This window comes from Lampetra fluviatilis, chromosome 60 (assembly GCF_964198595.1).
Source record: "Lampetra fluviatilis chromosome 60, kcLamFluv1.1, whole genome shotgun sequence".
Taxonomy (NCBI): domain Eukaryota; kingdom Metazoa; phylum Chordata; class Hyperoartia; order Petromyzontiformes; family Petromyzontidae; genus Lampetra; species Lampetra fluviatilis.
The window spans coordinates 1768267-1787811 of record NC_136334.1 but is presented as its reverse complement, the minus strand read 5'-3'; the positions used below and the strand labels follow the sequence as shown (position 1 = coordinate 1787811).

General features: G+C 51.7%; 1 protein-coding gene across 2 annotated transcripts in view; it reads left to right on the top strand.

The window, feature by feature from the left end:
* LOC144950966 (protein Jade-1-like) overlaps window positions 1–19545 on the top strand; it is a 136606-nt gene that overhangs the window by 47510 nt on the left and 69551 nt on the right. For both annotated transcript variants that reach the window (XM_078881154.1, XM_078881153.1), the window contains exon 2: window positions 470–588. Coding sequence is in view for 1 of the 2 variants with exons in the window: in XM_078881153.1 (XP_078737279.1) it covers window positions 470–588 (119 nt within the window). In the remaining variant the exon portion in view is untranslated. The remainder of the gene's footprint in view (window positions 1–469; window positions 589–19545) is intronic.

Sequence of the window (19545 nt, the reverse complement as noted above, 5' to 3'; positions counted from 1 at the left end):
CTTCACCACCACCACCCCTATCACCACCACCCCCATCACCATCACCCCCATCACCACGATCACCAACCACCACCTTCACCACCACCACCCCCATCATCACCATCACCACCACCCCCATCACCCCCACCACCACCACCATCATCACCACCACCACCACCACCCCCATCACCATCAACAGGCTGGGTGGGAGTTGCACATCGACAGCGGCCGCGACTGACACCGCGGCAGCCACAGGGGGGAGTCGTGGTGGTTGGTGGTGGTAGTGGTGGTGCTGGTAGTAGTGGAGGTAGTGGACGTGGTGGTGGTAGTGGAGGAGGTAGTTGTGGTAGTAGTGGTGGTGGTGAAGGTGGTGGTGGTTGTTGTGGTGGTTGTTGAGGGTGTTGAGCCCCCACCCCCCGTCTCTGTGTCCATGGCGCGGCATTGGTCGCGTCTGGCTTCACCACTCGCGGCTCTCCTCTGACTCTCGCAGTCGGCGGGGTGGCGCAGTCACGACAACAACAACAACGACAACATCAGCAACAACATCGACAACAACATCGACAACAACAACATCAACAACGTCTACAACAACAAGTTGCTCGGCCTTGGGTACGTGCCTGTTCGCATCGCCTGCTTGTGCACACACAGACACACACACAGACACACACACAGACACACACACACATACACAGACACACACACACAGACACACACACACAGACACACACACACAGACATACACACACAGACACACACAGACACACACACACAGACACACACACAGACACACACAGTACACACACACAGTACACACACACACACAGACACATACAGTACACAGACACACACACAGACACACACAGATGCACACACACAGACACACAGTACACACACATACAGACACACACACAGACACAGACACACACACAGTACACACACACACAGACACACTACACACAGACACACTACACACACAGAACACACACACTGACAGCACACACACACAGTACACACAGCACACTTACACAGCACCGTGTGTTCAATGTGTAGTGTACACACGGCTAGTAAACTATACGCACTCTGTACTGTCTCACCCACACACAACATGCATGTTGTACACAACATGCATGTTGTACGATCTACACACGTAGTAGTGCAATGATAGTAGATTTCTCCGTGTTTTAAATTCATATTTGTTTACACAGGCAGGTCACAGGCACTGTATGTCCAGTGTACAGTGTTCACGTGCAGTGTACAGTGTTCACATGTGGGCGGTGCACACGTCTTGTGTGTGTCTCTTACACGTAGCAAGTGAACATAGCACTTGTACTTTGTGTATCGTTATATGTTGTATATATATACACAGCTACCCACATATTAACACTTTGTTAAAATATGTGTAACTTACTTACATTGGAAGTAAACATTATCCACAACTTTCACATAGTACACACACACACAGTACACACATTACACACACACACAGTACACACATTACACACACACAGACACATTACACACACACATTACACACACACACTACACACATAACACACACAGACACATTACACACACATGACACACAGTACACACATTACACACACAGACACATTACACACACACATTACACACACACAGACACAGTACACACATTACACACACACACAGTACACACATTACACACACACATTACACACACACACACACAGACACACACAACACAGTACACATACAGTACACACACACACAGTTCACACACATCCTGTACTACAGTACACGTATATAGTGCGCCGTACAAAAAAACAAATGCGGTCCTGTGTACACACATCCATTGGTGTAAACTCACGATTATGAAACATCCAGTACACATTCATAACATTGGTCCTCTACTCTACACATTATTCAGTCGACACATGCAGTACACAAACACTGTAATACTAACATTGGTGTACAAGGTACATCCCCACGCTACACACACACACCACGCTACACACACACACTGACACACAAAGATAAAGATAAAGATCCCCCGTATAGCCTTAACAGACTGTAGGGGCAAGTGCTGTTAGCGAGCACCTATGAAGGCCGGAACGGTACACGAGGGGGTGGGTGGCCAGCACCACGCCCGACCGCCTTTGTCTCCCCAGTGGCGATGTTTACACACCGCACCAGGTACTCATTTAAGGCTGAGTCGACCTAGGGGAGGCCCAGGACCGGTTCAGATAATCGTCACTGGTGTTAGCCGTGAGCGGGAATCGAACCCGGGTCGCCAGGTTCATAGCGCAGCGCGCTAACCGCTACACTACCACTCCCCACACTGACACACACACACTGAAACACACACACACACTGACACACACACACTGACACACACACACACTGACACACACACACTGACACACACACTGGCACACACATACTGACACACACACTGACACACACTGACACACACACACTGACACACACACACTGACACACACCACTCTATATCAGCACTGTACTGACGTGCACATGGCGGCACTGTGCCCATTGGGGGTTTGCGTTCTGAGACTTTTCTGTTCATCGTTAAGCCGCAAACCGTAAACTCACAACACTCACCACTACTCACCACTAGTACACTCACCACCACTACACTCACCACTAGTACACTCACCACTACACTCACCACCAGTACACTCACCACTAATACACTCACCACCACTACACTCACCACTACACTCACCACTACACTCACCACTAGTACACTCACCACTACTACACTCACCACTACACTCACCACCACTACACTCACCACCAGTACACTCACCACTACACTCACCACCAGTACACTCACCACTACTACACTCACCACTACTACACTCACCACTACTACACTCACCACTAGTACACTCACCACTAGTACACTCACCACTAGTACACTCACCACTACACTCACCACTAGTACACTCACCACTAGTACACTCACCACTACACTCACCACTACTACACTCACCACTACTACACTCATCACTAGTACACTCACCACTAGTACACTCACCACTACACTCACCACTAGTACACTCACCACCACACTCACCACTACTACACTCACCACTACACTCACCACTACTACACTCACCACTAGTACACTCACCACTACTACACTCACCACTACACTCACCACCACTACACTCACCACCACTACACCCACCACCACTACACTCACCACTACTACACTCACCACTAGTACACTCACCACTAAACTCACCACTAGTACACTCACCACTAGTACACTCACCACTACACTCACCACTACACTCACCACTAGTACACTCACCACTACACTCACCACTACACTCACCACTAGTACACTCACCACTAGTACACTCACCACTAGTACACTCACCACCACACTCACCACTACACTCACCACTAGTACACTCACCACTAGTACACTCACCACCACACTCACCACTACACTCACCACTACTACACTCACCACTAGTACACTCACCACTACACTCACCACTACTACACTCACCACTAGTACACTCACCACTACACTCACCACTAGTACACTCACCACTACACTCACCACTAGTACACTCACCACTAGTACACTCACCACCACTACACTCACCACTAGTACACTCACCACTAGTACACTCACCACTACTACACTCACCAGTACACTCACCACTAGTACACTCACCACTACTACACTCACCACTACACTCACCACCACTACACTCACCACTAGTACACTCACCACTACACTCACCACCAGTACACTCACCACTAATACACTCACCACTACTACACTCACCACTAGTACACTCACCACTACACTCACCACTAGTACACTCATCACTAGTACACTCACCACTAGTACACTCACCACTACACTCACCACTAGTACACTCACCACTAGTACACTCACCACTACTACACTCACCACTACACTCACCACTAGTACACTCACCACTACTACACTCACCACTACACTCACCACCACTACACTCACCACTAGTACACTCACCACTACACTCACCACCAGTACACTCACCACTACTACACTCACCACTACTACACTCACCACTAGTACACTCACCACTACACTCACCACTAGTACACTCACCACTACACTCACCACTAGTACACTCACTACTAGTACACTCACCACTACACTCACCACTACTACACTCACCACTACACTCACCACTAGTACACTCATCACTAGTACACTCACCACTAGTACACTCACCACTACACTCACCACTAGTACACTCACCACCACACTCACCACTACTACACTCACCACTACACTCACCACTACTACACTCACCACTAGTACACTCACCACCACTACACTCACCACTACACTCACCACTAGTACACTCACCACTAGTACACTCACCACTACTACACTCACCACTACACTCACCACCACTACACTCACCACTAGTACACTCCCCACTACTACACTCACCACTACACTCACCACTACTACACTCACCACTACACTCACCACTATTACACTCACCACCACTACACTCACCACCACTACACCCACCACCACTACACTCACCACTACTACACTCACCACTAGTACACTCACCACTAAACTCACCACTAGTACACTCACCACTAGTACACTCACCACTACACTCACCACTACACTCACCACTAGTACACTCACCACTACACTCACCACTACACTCACCACTACACTCACCACTAGTACACTCACCACCACACTCACCACTAGTACACTCACCACTAGTACACTCACCACTAGTACACTCACCACTACACTCACCACTAGTACACTCACCACTAGTACACTCACCACTAGTACACTCACCACTACACTCACCACTAGTACACTCACCACTACACTCACCACTAGTACACTCACCACTACACTCACCACTAGTACACTCACAACTAGTATACTCACCACCACACTCACCACTAGTACACTCACCACTAGTACACTCACCACTAGTACACTCACCACTACACTCACCACTACTACACATCACTACACTCACCACTACTACACTCACCACTACACTCACCACTACTACACTCACCACTACTACACTCACCACTACACTCACCACTACTACACTCACCACTACTACACTCACCACTAGTACACTCACTACTACACTCACCACTAGTACACTCACCACCAATACACTCACCACCACTACACTCACCACCAGTACACCCACCACCACTACACTCACCACTACACTCACCACCACTACACTCACCACTACTACACTCACCACTAGTACACTCACCACTAGTACACTCACCACTACACTCACCACTACTACACTCACCACCACTACACTCACCACCACTACACCCATCACCACTACACTCACCACTATACTCACCACCACTACACTCACCACTACACTCACCACCACTACACTCACCACTACACTCACCACTAGTACACTCACCACTAGTACACTCACCACTACACTCACCACTAGTACACTCACCACTACACTCACCACTACTACACTCACCACTAGTACACTCACCACTACACTCACCACTAGTACACTCACCACTACACTCACCACTACTACACTCACCACTAGTACACTCACCAGTACACTCACCACTACACTCACCACTACACTCACCACTACAAACCTGTCAACCCCTTGTCAGCGCCCCCCTACCTTATTACAGACCAGTTCAGACCTCATGGGTCAAAAAGGGGCTAATCAAGCTGGGAATAGAAAACAACTGGAAGAAATGGATATGGCTGTACAATTATAAGGCAGCTAAAGTTTGACTTGGTTGATGACATCTTTCCAATGATTGCTTAATTTAAAACCATCCTCTCGGTTGAAGTTGTGTCTATGTTTGTATATCTGGATGGCTTCATGGACAAATCTTTGGTAGTATCCGAGAGGTTTGCAGAATACTTTGGTATCGGAGAAAACAATATCATGAGAACCCGCTGTGTTGAAACAGTGATCAGCTACGGCCGAAGAATTCGTTCTGCCGTGTTTCAAATCTGATTTGTGCTCGCGAATTCGGTCAGAAATTTGTCGATTCGTCTACCCGATATAGCAGCCACCACAGATGCAACTCAATTTGTAAACACCGGGGTACTGTAAGTCAGGAATGACATCCTTTACGGATGGGATCAGATCACGGATTTTGTGTACTGTATTGAACCAAACCTGGATCTTGTGTTTGTTTAGAATTTTGGAAATCTTTTGTGTTGTTGTTGTTTGTTAATGAGTAGTTACTTGGATAGTTTTGGTTGGGATTGGTTCATCAGCATGCACAGCAGGTTGCTGCCACACAGGATACGGGGTGGAGGAGTGCCTCCGTTGGTCGGTCTGGCAGCAATACGTGCAGTGGTACACGTGCAGAATTGGATCTGTGTGTTCATAATATGTACCACGGGTGTTGTGTCTGTGTTACAGAGTGGGTATATGCGGGTGTAGCATGCGTTGTGCGTCGTATGTTTCCCGTTCGTAGAATGTGCAGCGTGCATTTTATGTGTTATGATTGTGTTCGCATGTAGGCACTGTTTATTGCGTGCATGTGACATCTGTTCATGTGTTTGTGTAATGTGTTCTTTTGTATGTGTGTACTTGTGTAATGTGTGCACATGTGTTACGTGTGCGCATGTGTTACGTGTGCGCATGTGTGGTACATGTGCACATGTTGGTATGTTTTTGTATGTAATAACGTGGAATTCATGTTGACCACAGTTCAGATCTGAACCTTATAGCGGGACCCCGGGGTCTCATAAGCCCCCGGCTTTCGCATAAACATTATATTATGGTGTAAACTGAAACTTAGCTCTTTTTACACACTTTTATTTAACTCACTCGGTCTGTTGTTGTCGTATCCTCAAATCTTGTAACTCAACTTTAACCCACTTCCCAATGTGGTATCGACTGCAAACTTGGTATACTTATGTCATACTGATGACAATACTATATTCTATCATTAAAAATAAAAATAATATATTTGTAAACCATATTTTTTATGTTATGTTTCGGCTTGGGTCTAATTGTCCACGCTCAACTCTCGTTGGCTGTAAATCACCAGGGCGCCTTACGTTGTGGCAAACTTCGGGGCCACTTCCTGGAGTCGTGGAGTTTTGCCATTACGAGTACGGTACATTTCATTGAAGCGTGTTTTAAAAAAAGTATTTTAAAATATTACTTATTCACCAATGGGTTTGAAGGATGGTGGCAAGTGTTGTCTTGTTAAACTTTGCCTTTAAAACTGAAAACTACTTACCTGCAGTACCTCTATTTAAATACACAGTCGAACAAAATAATGTACAACCCTCTGTCAATCATCGTGTTTCTCAGTGTGGACTTGTGAACACACTTTGTAAACAGGACATAAAATAGTACGCGCTTTCAATGCGCTGTTGATATTGTAACAAGCGTTTATACCAATGTTACTCTGCAGAGTAGTGGGTGGCCGCTCTTCTTACCCGCATTGATATCAGCGGTGTGTGGGGTCTGTGGCTTAACCGCAAAAAAACACGTTCCTTCGGAGTGGGCAGGTAGGAACTTGGTTGGACAGCGCATTCGTGCACGACAGACAGACAAATACTCCCTGGTGGGCAGTGTGGAACCTGTTGTTCCTACCTGTAAAACCTACCTGCACAGATGCATACGGACAAGAGAAGTATTATAATTAAACAGGAGGAATTAACGGTGCAAAGCATCTCATCTGTTAAATACCTGCAGGTAATAGAATTGTCTTCGATTGATCCTGGCTGCAGACATTGGTAGGTCACAAATAATAACGAAGATAAGAGAGGCGCCCTGTCAAGGCGCCCTTCCCCCTCCAACCCAGCTTAAATATACGCTGCCAAGCCTGGTGGTGTTCATTCAGACGCTGTCTTTCCGACAGACCTGTTCTTCACCTGAGGACGGCTGCTTGCGTTGTGGCCGAAACGTCGTGAGAATTGTATTTTATTATGTTAAATTTTTATTATTTTATTATTTCCCTTCTACGTGACTTTACCGAAAGAACCAAGAAGATAAGAGAGCAGTTTCACTGTATTACGCATACCGTGATGACAAATAAAGTCGTGTCGGCAGTTTGAGCAGCTTTGAGATAAGACTTGTTATGATCCTGCCCATACCCGAGCATGGAGTGCATTCGCTTGTTCGGCTCTTCTGCCCATTCGTCCTCGCCGCTGCGCTTGGACACGATGTGACAACAGAATGATCCGCGCCAGGCGGGTCGCGGCGTTGATGTGCGCGGTGGGACGGAGTCGCCAAAAACAAATGAATTACAATTTTAACTTTCGTTTATTCGGCACCCCGGGGTCCCGCCATGAGGTTTATCTACAGAATGTGTGATTGGTACGTGCACATCTATATACATAGAGGGCATGTGTTACTGACTGTGCCCATCCTGTCCCGTTGTAGATGCTCAGTGTCGTGTCCCGTTGTAGATGCTCAGCGTCGTGTCCCGGCCCCATTTTGTATCATCCCTGATCCCTGCTAATGCTCTCTAAACGCATTAATGCCTCGCGGTACAGTCAAATGCTCTTGGCTCTGAATTGTCGGGGGGGGGGGGGGGGTCGGTAGCAGGCTGCCAGGACCCTGGCTGCCTGCAAACCCCTCGCCGCGGCCTCCTCCGTCGAGGCGTCCGAGAAGCAACGTGCCCGAGGTTCGTTGGCCGTGCGTGCTTCCATCTTGAGTTTTTCACAGAAGGAGTTCGATGGGAGTCGATGTGAAGTCACCGTGTGGGTTTTCCACGTGCGGTTGGCGGCGTGAGTGGCGGTGGCGGTCAGCGCTGCGCTGCGGACCCCGGCCACCCGAGTTCGATTCTCCGCTCACGGCCGCTACCGACGCCACCGACGGTTATCCGAACCGGTCCTGGGGAGACGAAGGTGGCCAGGCGTGGGTTTGTCCACCCCCTCGTGCGCCACAGTGCCGATCTTCATAGATGCTGCTCGCTAACAGCACTTGCTCCTGGCAGTCTGTTCAGGTTATACGGGGGATCTTTGTTTTGTCTTAGAGTTTAGAGAAGCAATTGTATGGGTGGGGGGGGGGTCGATGTGAGTCACCGTATGGATTCCCACTTGTGCCTCCCTGCAAACGGTGCGTGATCGTGATCGGCAATGTGAGTGGTTTGGGTAGCTTTCCTTCACCGCAGCCACGATGAGCTTCGGTCTTTAATTCCCCATTCATGGGTGAGGAAACTCCCACACACTTCACTGGAGACTCAGAGACGCACAGCCTCACAGAGGCGAGCCATGGTGGCATCGTCAGGGGGCAGACCCCCGTACACCTACACATGGACCCATAGAGCAGAGGTCGCAATCGGGTACCCGATACCCGTACCTTACCCGATACCCGGCTACCCGTACCCGGCCGGGTACGGGTGCCCGTTTGCGACCCTGGTGCGGCCGGGTACGGGTACGGGTAGGCCGTGAGTCACTGGTGAGTAACCGTTTGTCACTCATTTCCCAACGTCTTGTCTCTTCTCACAATTCAAGTTCCTAGAATCAACCCACCCACGCCTGCAACATGGCTTTATCCCAGAGGTCGCAATCGAGTACCCGTCCCAGTACCCTACCCGATACCTGGCCGGGTACAGGTAGCCGGGTATCGGGTAGGGTACGGGTGCAGGTACCCGTTTGCGACCCTGGTGCGGCCGGGTACGTTTGCGACCTCTGCCATAGAGTCACACAGTGACTCATAGAGAGACTTGCATAGACTTACACAGAGACTCACACAGAGAGTCACACAGAGACTCACACAGAGACGCATAGAGAGGCTCATAGAGACTTATACAGAGACCCCATAAACTCACATAGAGACCAACATATTCATATACTCGCATAGCGACCCACAGACTCACAAACACAGAGTATTGGTGCTGGAGCCCTCTTTTCAGCTGAGTGCTGAGCAGCTTGATGCTGTGGGGAGGCCTTCCACGTTTGGCAGTGGATTTACAAAGGTGCCGCTGTAAAATCACAACGATTGAAGCCCACAGGTTAAGTCTTTGGGCTTTCTTGGGATTTATTTTGGTAACTGAAGTGTGTGTGTGCGCTGATGTGGAGCTGAGTGGGGAGCGGTACCTCGTGCGATGTGTCAAAAATATTTCCACCGAGAAGACAAAGGCGGCCGGGCGTGGTGCTGGCCACCCACCCCCTTTCGCGTGCCGTTTCGGCCTTCATAGGTGCTCGCTAACAGTACTTGCAATCCTCAGTCAGGGTGGGCTCGTCCACATCTCCTGAAACAAAAGCGTCATGCGGCGTCCCCCAGGGCTCCATCCTCGGTCCCCTGCTGTTCACAGCCGACACTTCCCCTATCGGCCGCCTCATCGCAAGCTTCAGTGTCAAGCACCACTCATATGCGGACGACACTATTCTGTTCACCGCCATCAATTCTCCCAATGCGTCTGGATTTGAGAGGCTCTCGGAATGCACCACTGGCCTGCAACAGTGGTTCTCCTCACACAATCTTGCCCTTAATCCGTCAGAGTCAGTGGCCATCATGTTAGGTGCCAGGCAACGTCTAAACTCATCCGCGCTCCCAATACAGCATCAGGTTCACCGATCACTTCAGCTACCTCGGTGTCAACCTCGATTCAACTTTTTCCTTCGACCGCCAAACCAATCATATCATCAGTTCATGTAACTTTCACCTGAAGGCTCTCCGACACATATGTCCTCTCGTCTCCAGCTGTACCTTCTCTTCTAGCCCCGCCCACCTGCCCTTCTAGCCCCGCCCACCTTTCCTTCTAGCCCCGCCCACCTTCCCTTCTAGCCCCGCTCACCTTCCCATTCTAGCCCTGCCCACCTTCCCCTTCTAGCCCCGCCCACCTTCCCTTCTACCCCCCCCACCCTCCCAGTCCCTGACTGCCACATTTAGATAAGCTCCTCCCCCCTCCCCTTAACCAGTGTAATAAACGACTCGGACGCTTCTCTCTGTCCTGTGTCCTTTATTTGGGTTCGATCTCTTTTCCCTCACGGCACTCCCCTATATACTCTCTGCTCTGCAGCCCCAGGCTGCTGTCGCTCACGTAGCCCAACTCCCTCCTAGCAGACCCGCTGCTGTCTCGTCGCGCAGACCCCTGCTGCCCAACTCCTCCCTTGCAGACCCGCTGCTCTCTGCAGCCTCCTCGCTGCTCCTGCTGCCCGGGGGTCGGTCACCGTTGGCCGACGGTGCCGATCCTCGTGGCCCGGGTGTGTGGCGATCTCGCCACTCTCTCTCTCTCCTGTCGCCCTGCGTGGCCTCACACTTTCCCAGTCTCCGATCACTCCCCTACTGCTTCCGGTTTCCCCCCTTATAGACCTGAACCCTCTCCCCCACGTGACGGAACTCCTCCCCCCATGACGTCACTTCCGGGAGGTCGTTTACGCCCGCATTACACCACCCTCCCCCGTAGAGAAAATCCAGCCGACCTCGGCTGAACACAACTCCAACAAGCAATGCGAGCGAACACGACCGAATACGAAATAGGACACAGAACACACAATAATATACCGAAGAACAAGAACACAACACAATAATTAACGAAATGTGAGGGATTTCGAGCGGGTGCGGGTCGCCGGGCCGTCCCGGACGGTCGGTGGCCCTCCCGCCGAGCGGGAACGTGGCAGGGTTTTAAGAGCGACAGGCTGAAGTTCGTCTGTCGCTATTGGAAGCCTGGCAACGTCCCGGTCCCCTATTCTCGAAGGCGCAGCATCAGAGGCGTCCCGCAATCGTGTCCGCGGCGGGGTTGGAAGGGCTGCGGGCCTCAAGGGTTCCGCAGCCGTGGTAGGCGCACCCCGAGCTGAGTCTTCCTTCCCCTGCCGCGTCACGGCCGGCTCGTCTGTGCTGGCGAATCCTTTCTTGGAGCGGCCGCTGTCGAGGCCTCCTCCTGGGGCGGACCCAGGACGCGGGCCCAGCAGTCCCTGGCATAATGGCCCTTACGCCCGCAGCGGAAACAGTCGATGTTGTTGCGCCTTGCTGCGGGCGCCCCGTCCCGACGCGGCCGTGTCGGCGGCGCAGTCCGCGGCCCCGGCCACGGAGCAGCGGCAGCCGACAGCTCCTGCGGGCTCCTGTCGTCCGGCACATAAACTGCCTTCTTGGGGTCCCAACCCACGGCTCCCCCTTCGACGATGGGCCCCCCCGTCCACGCCGTAACTTGCTTCCACCGGCGCAGGTTGAACTGGGCGTCCAGACACTTAGCCGCAGCCCGGGATGTGAGCTTCTCGTGACCGCACACCGGCATGGGAATGCCGAGATCCCGGGACAACTCCAGCATCTTCCCCAGGATGAGAGGTTCCAACAGGTCAGGCTCCATCTCCGGGTATGCGGCCATTGCCAGCTCCAGTACCGCGCCCCTATACGCCACCGGAGACTCCTCGGGTGCGCGTTGTCGTTGCACAAACCGGCGATGAGCATCATCCGGCGGCTCGTAAGCGTCTGCCATTTCGTCGAACACACCACGCAATGTTTTCTTCTTCGCGGCTTTTATAGAGCGAAAGAATCGAACGGACTCGTCATCAAGGAGAGTCGGAAGAACTTCTAATGCCTCGGCGTCAGTCCACCTCGCCGAGCGTACCGCTGCCAAAAATCTGCAGGCGAACGCACTCCAACCGCCCCCGATGGAGAATTCCTTGACAGTCGTTAGGTGACGACTGCGACTCCTTGGCGCGCTCCCTCCAGCCGCTGACTCATCCGGTGGCATGTTCAACATGGCGTCGCAGCGTGGTGTCGACAAGATGGCGGCCTTCCGTCGCGGAGGGCCCAAAATGGCGGCTTCCCGCCTTTCGTCGTGCGCCACGCCCAAGATGGCGTCTTCGTGCCGCGTGGCTGATGGCGTCGACATCGAAGACAACCCGGGCTCCTGCGGACCACCAACATCTCCTTCCGACGCCGCCCTCGGCGTGACGAGCTCACACAACTGTGCAAGTACGTTCTTGAGAGTTCCAAGTTGCTCCGCCATCTGACTCCATCTTAAATCCGCGTCCTTTGGTGCAGACTGGTCCGCCGACGCGGCGACATCTTGGACCCCCGGACCCGCACTCGTCCCAGCACGGATCTCCTCCTCTGCTGGAGTCGGGTCCACCGCAGGAGGAAGGTCATCGTCGTCGGAAGATGAAGCCGATGCCGGAGACGGAATATTCTTTTTTCTCAGTTGTTTAGCCATGCCGTTACACTTTTGACACCAGTGTAATAAACGACTCGGACGCTTCTCTCTGTCCTGTGTCCTTTATTTGGGTTCGATATCTTTTCCCTCACGGCACTCTCTGCTCTGCAGCCCCAGGCTGCTGTCGCTCACGTAGCCCAACTCCCTCCTAGCAGACCCGCTGCTGTCTCGTCGCGCAGACCCCTGCTGCCCAACTCCTCCCTTGCAGACCCGCTGCTCTCTGCAGCCTCCTCGCTGCTCCTGCTGCCCGGGGGTCGGTCACCGTTGGCCGACGGTGCCGATCCTCGTGGCCCGGGTGTGTGGCGATCTCGCCACTCTCTCTCTCTCCTGTCACCCTGCGTGGCCTCACACTTTCCCAGTCTCTGATCACTCCCCTACTGCTTCCGGTTTCCCCCCTTATAAACCTGAACCCTCTCCCCCACGTGACGTAACTCCTCCCCCCATGACGTCACTTCCGGGAGGTCGTTTACGCCCGCATTACACCAGTATACAGTGATACCTCGGTTCACGAACTTAATTCGTGAACTGACTCTGGTCGCGAACCGAATTGGTCGTGAACCGAGGCACATTTTCCCATAGGGTTCAATGTAAATCCGGTTAATCCGTTCTGACCTTTTTTTTTGGTTTTTGAAGCACAAAAATATGAAACAAATTACAATACACATTAGTACTGTACAGTATAGTAATGTATAAAGAGAGAACACTAACCTTGCTTGAGATGACTTCAGTAAGCATTCAAACGGGTGAACTGTACAATACAGTAAGTACAGTATTGTACAGTACAGTAGTACAGTATAGTACTGTATGTGCTAAAAAGCACACCAAAAAGCAAAAAGTCACTGAAAGTGTCTTCACAGTACTCACAGTACTTCTTTCTGTGTCTCTTCTTCTCTCCACGATCTTCCTACAGGAAGTCACGACCATGTGACAGCCTGGAAATAGCATTAAAATGGCCGCGGCTCCTGTTCGTGAACCGAAGCGGAGTTCGTGAACCGGAGCATATTTTTATGAACTTTTCTGTTCGTGAACCGAGTTGTTCGTGAACAGAAGCGTTCGTGAACCGAGGTATCACTGTATAAGATCTTGTCTCTTGGATTTCCCTTCACTTGATACAGTAATTTTAGCTGTGACGGTCCCACCTGAAGACGGAGACTTGTGTTGCCTCCGAAACGTCGTGATTTAATTTAGTTATTTTCATTTATTATTATTTTATTTTATTATTATTTTTTACCTACGTGACTTTACCGAAAAAACCTATGAGTACTGCCAACACGTCGGCGTGTAGCATAGTTGGGTCTCGCCTCGACTACCGCGACTGCGTCCTAGTCCGGACCTCCACTGGCAACCTCAAAAACTTCAAAGACGACAAAACGACCTGGCGCGCGTCGCCATTGGCCGCACTCATCCCCGTCTCGATCCGCTTGCCTCTCTCTCCGTGCCCTCCACTGGCTACCCATTGCCAGCAGGGCCACATACAACACTGCCTGCCTCTGCCACCGCGCCTTCACTTAATGTAGAGAGGAAGGCCGGCCACCGCCTACCTCTCTACATCATTGACAACTTGCAGCACAGCAGACGGTAGATGCCTGCGCAGCGCAACTCACGACCTCCTCTTGATACCAAGAAGATCCAGGATGGTCATGTCTATGCACCGCTTCTCGGTGGCTGCCCCAACAGTCTGGAGCGCCATCACCCCTCTGCACGTTCACAGCATCACCTCAATCGCCTCCTTCAAGAGACACTTAAAAACTCACCTCTACAGCCACGCTTTCGAGTGACTCTGAGCATGGCACCGCGCCGCTGAGTTGCAGCCAGTACATTCGCAAATTTGCTCGCGTTATGAACTGCATTGTTATTATTGCGCTCTGTTAAGGCTATCGGGGGGATCTTTGTCTTGGTCTTGGAGCTGAGTGGGGAGTGGTAGTGTAGCGGGTAGCGTGCTGCCCTACGAACCTAGCGACCCGAGTTGGATTCCCGCTCACGACTAACGCCAGTGACGATTATCTGAACCGGTCCTGGGCCTTCCCTAGGTCGACTCAGCCTCAAAATGAGTACCTGGTGCAGTGTGTAAATATCGGCACTGGGGAGACAAAGGCGGTCGGGCGTGCTGCTGGCTACCCGCCCCCGCATGTGCCATGCCGGCTTTCATAGGTGCTCGCTAACAGCACTTGCCCCTACAGTCTGTTAAGGCTATACAGGGGATCTTTGTCTTTGGAGCTTAGTGGACTTGCCAATGACTGGTACCAGCGATGTCAAGATCGGCCTCTGTGGAGGAGGCTCGTGAAGGACGCTGCTACTGGGCAGTTGGAGGCAGTCGCCCTCCAGAAACAACAACGGAGGGCAGAGGAGCGACGCTCACAACAACGAGCGGAGCGCTGGGCGGCTAAAACACAGCAGGTTAGCACAATAGGGGGCACACACAGGTGGTGCATCGGCCACTCATCTCAGTCAGCCCATGGCACCTGGGTCTGTCCCGTGACCACTTGCCAGTGGGCGTTCGAAACTTCACGTGACCTTAAAGTGCACTTAGCCTGGCACAAGCGCCGTTGCGAGGTGGCCAGGAGATCAGTGACACTTGGGGTTATTGCTGCAGGTATGGGTAAATAATTTCCTGGGTAAATAATTAGCACTCCAGTATTAGTATTATTATTGCGAAATAACGCGGAATGCAGCCACTCTCGTTAGGTCTGGCAAGCTGAGCTGGTTAGGGCCTGAACGGTGCTTGTATGGGAGACCAACATGCATGACTGGTTGCTGTCGGCTTGCGGGATTACGTGGAGGGCAGCAGGGAGCAGCGCAGCAAAATCAATTGTTGTACTGTGCTGCTATGCGCCCATGGCTATTGCGACCCCACCTTCAGGAACCCGCGCTGATCAGTTTGGTGAAGTACGTCGGATACCACCAAACAACCCGCAGAGCATGTGGATGCCTTCATCCAGCAGTGGATTGCCAAAAGGCATTGTACATGTGCAGGACTGTATGTTCCAGTATTGCGATTAATGATTTACAGTCCAGTTTTCCGTGGAAGTCCAGTTTGCCCCTGGACTAGATCACTGAGAGAACATCCACATCGTTATTGACTTCAGGAAAGTGACATTGAGCAACGCAACCCCATCGCGTCCCACCTCTGCAGCCTCGAGCCCGGACAGTTTTCTCAATGGGCGGCCGCTGTGCCTAACAGGCGGTACAGGTTGTGTGCCTAACAGGCGGTACAGGCTGTGTGCCTAACAGGCGCTACAGGCTGTGTGCCTAACAGGCGCTACAGGCTGTGGGTCTGCGCCTCTGCTCGCCCCCTCGTCCCTCGCCCCAGCCCGTGCGGCCCGGAGTGCCGAAGCGCGGCCCCAAATACCCCCCCCCCCGCAAAACGTCCCTCTCGCAATCCAGCAGTGGATTGGACGCGGTTGGGGGGTGGAGGGGACGTTCTCAGTTTCAGTTTTTTCAGTTTCATTTATCTGGTAGAGCCATTTGGCTCTTGAATCGGGTGCAATCGCATCAAACGAAAGACAAAAAACATGAACAAGAAAACATCTTCAAGTGACTATGTGACTATGTGCAAACTGAAAATCTAGGAAAAGACAGCAAAAGATTGCAGAAAAAGCACCGTACACCAACACTGTGTGCAAAAATCCCAGTGGGATGCAAGTCAAACAACGACAAAAACTACAAGACAACTTAGATTAAGCCCATCAGTCTCACTCCGTACGTGCGCCAACTGACGGCGGCGCCACCGAAGGGCGCGCGACAAAAACACCGCTGGCGTGACCGGCGGAGTCGGCAACGATCGGAACGCCGCGCCGCCAGGCCCCTTTCTGGGAATGGCTTCGAGGCCAGGGCGCTGGCGTGTGCCGTGTGTTGTGCATTGGCGTCAGCGCGAAGGCATCCGCGAACGCTGTCGGGAATTGCTGGCTACGTGTGCGCGGCTCTCGGCGTGTGTTTGCGTCAACACAGCCCCTGCAGAGATTTGGGGCCCACGGCTCGCGACCTTCATTCATCGTTGTGTATTTATTGCAAAGAAACGCTTGGCAGCCCCTTGTTTTTAATTTCGATTTAAAGCTTTCGTGACTGCAGGGCTTCATCTTCTTCATTCTTTCGGTAAAGTCACGTGGAAGGGAAATAATAAAAAAATAAAACATAATAAGATACAATTCTCACGACGTTTCGGCCACAACGCAAGCAGCCGTCCTCAGGTGAAGAACAGGTCTGTCGGAAAGACAGCGTCTGAATGAACACCACCAAGCTTGGTAGCGTATATTTAACCTGGGTTAGAGGAGGAAGGGCTTGGTGGTGTTCATTCAAACGCTGTCTTTCTGATAGACCTGTTCTTCACCTGAGGACGGCTGCTTGCGTTGTGGCCAAAACGTCGTGAGAATTGTATTTTATTATGTTTTATTATTTTATTATTTCCCTTCTACGTGACTTTACCGAAAGAAGCAAGAAGATGAAGCCCCTTGTTTGTTGATCCGCTGCTGGATGAAGGCCGCCCATGTGCTGTGTCGAGTCACGGGGGTTGGTTTGATCGCACCGCTGCCACCCTGGTCGGTGTGGATGGGTGGAGGGATGCGCAGGAAAAACATCGGATATCACTCGCCACGGACGTGAGCCGCGGCTTGAAATTTAAACATCGGATTTCCGTAGCTCGTAGCACAGGAGTGCCGTTGTTTGGCCACACTTCAACGCCACCATGGTCAGCGCGAGTTAGTGAAGAAGTGGGTAGGTACGACAAATCCAGATATCGCTCGCCACAGATGGGTAGGTACGACAAATCTAGATATCGCTCGCCACAGATGTTAGCTGCGCCCGGAGATTGCAGTCGGGTTTTTCCCCCCCATACTCATAGCGCAGCGTTGATGGCCAATACGCAACCACTACGCCCCCTTCTCTTTACACCCCGACCACGCAGCCGTACACGGACTAAGATCCCCCGTATCGCCTGTAACAGACGGTTGGGGTAAGCGTTGTTCGCGAGTAGCGCCTATGAAGGCCGGAACGGCACATGGGGGCTGGGTGGTCGACACCACGCCCGGCTGCCTTTGTCTCATTTGGGACTGAGTCCACCTAGGGGAGGCCCAGGACCGGTTCAGATTATCGTCACCGGTGTTGGCCATGAGCGGGAATCGAACCCGGGTCGCCGGGTTCGTAGCGCAGCACGCGAACCGCTACTACACTACCGCTCCCCACATGTACCCACACGTGGGCAGGTCACATACTGACCCATTGATTTATCGGTTAAAATGCAGTCGTTATTGTTTCATTCGCGCTGTTAATTATGCGCCGGAATGACTGATTAATTATTCAAGACGTATTCAAAATAAATGCAAAGAATGGGCTAATCTCACTTTTCGCCTGTTGGAACAAGCCGAATGGCACACCATGATGATGATTGTCACCGACAATGTATTATTAACCCAGGGAAACTTTGGCCAGGCCCTTTATTTACATTCTTATTCGTGGTCAGCCAGTAGCAGCCCATCTTATGGGTGGGGCGAATCAACCGTAAGTAAACAATGCGTTTAAAAATACATTCGTTGCTAACATTTTGCTTGGGTTAAATTGAATTCAATACATTAGAGCACTCGTAAGTTTCCATTCACTGCCCGTACCTTTAATTTCTCACGCGACCAATGTGGACATGGCCACATTTGAACAGACAAGGGTGCGGGTCATATTGTTATCCGGGCAACAGCGTGCAGTTTTTAATACCTTAGGTCAAAGGTCATGGGTTGTAGCATCGTCAGTAGCATGATGTTACAACCGCTCAGAACGAGCACTTCGTGTGATGACAAAGACTCAAGTCGGTACTGTGGACTCGCAGATGAACAACGCGTTTTCTAACGTGCACTTATCCACCTATCCCGGTGGTGATGATGCACATTTGTAATTCAGCACTTTGGAGGCAGAGTTGGTAGTATCACGCAAATGTTATACTGGTAGGAACCTCCTGGTTACACCAGCCCACAGAGGATTATTGTGTCCGTCCGTCGTACATCAAAAAATGGGAGGGGTGGGGCTGGGTGGAGAGGGGAGGATGGGGAGGGGCTGGGTGGGGAGGGAAGGGTGGGGAGGGAAGGGTGGGGAGGGGCTTGGGTGGGCTGGGTGGGCTGGGTAGGGCTGGGTGGGGGTTGGGAGGGGTGGGGCTGGGTGGGGAGGGGCTGGTCACCCCGTGGTGCCCTTATAAAACTCAACGTTTAACCTATTCACGCCGGCTTGTACCCGCCCTCACAGTCGGGCATATTTGCGGAATACACCACGCCGCCGTTGACCCTGTCCATTGACCGAGCAACCCAACGTTCCTACCAGCTCCCTCCGCAGGAATGTATTAATTAACAGTACTTGAGTATCCCACCATGCAAGGCTGCAAGGTGACCAGTAGGTGACTGAATAGCAAGTAGCAAGAAACTCAACACGTTGGGCAATTTA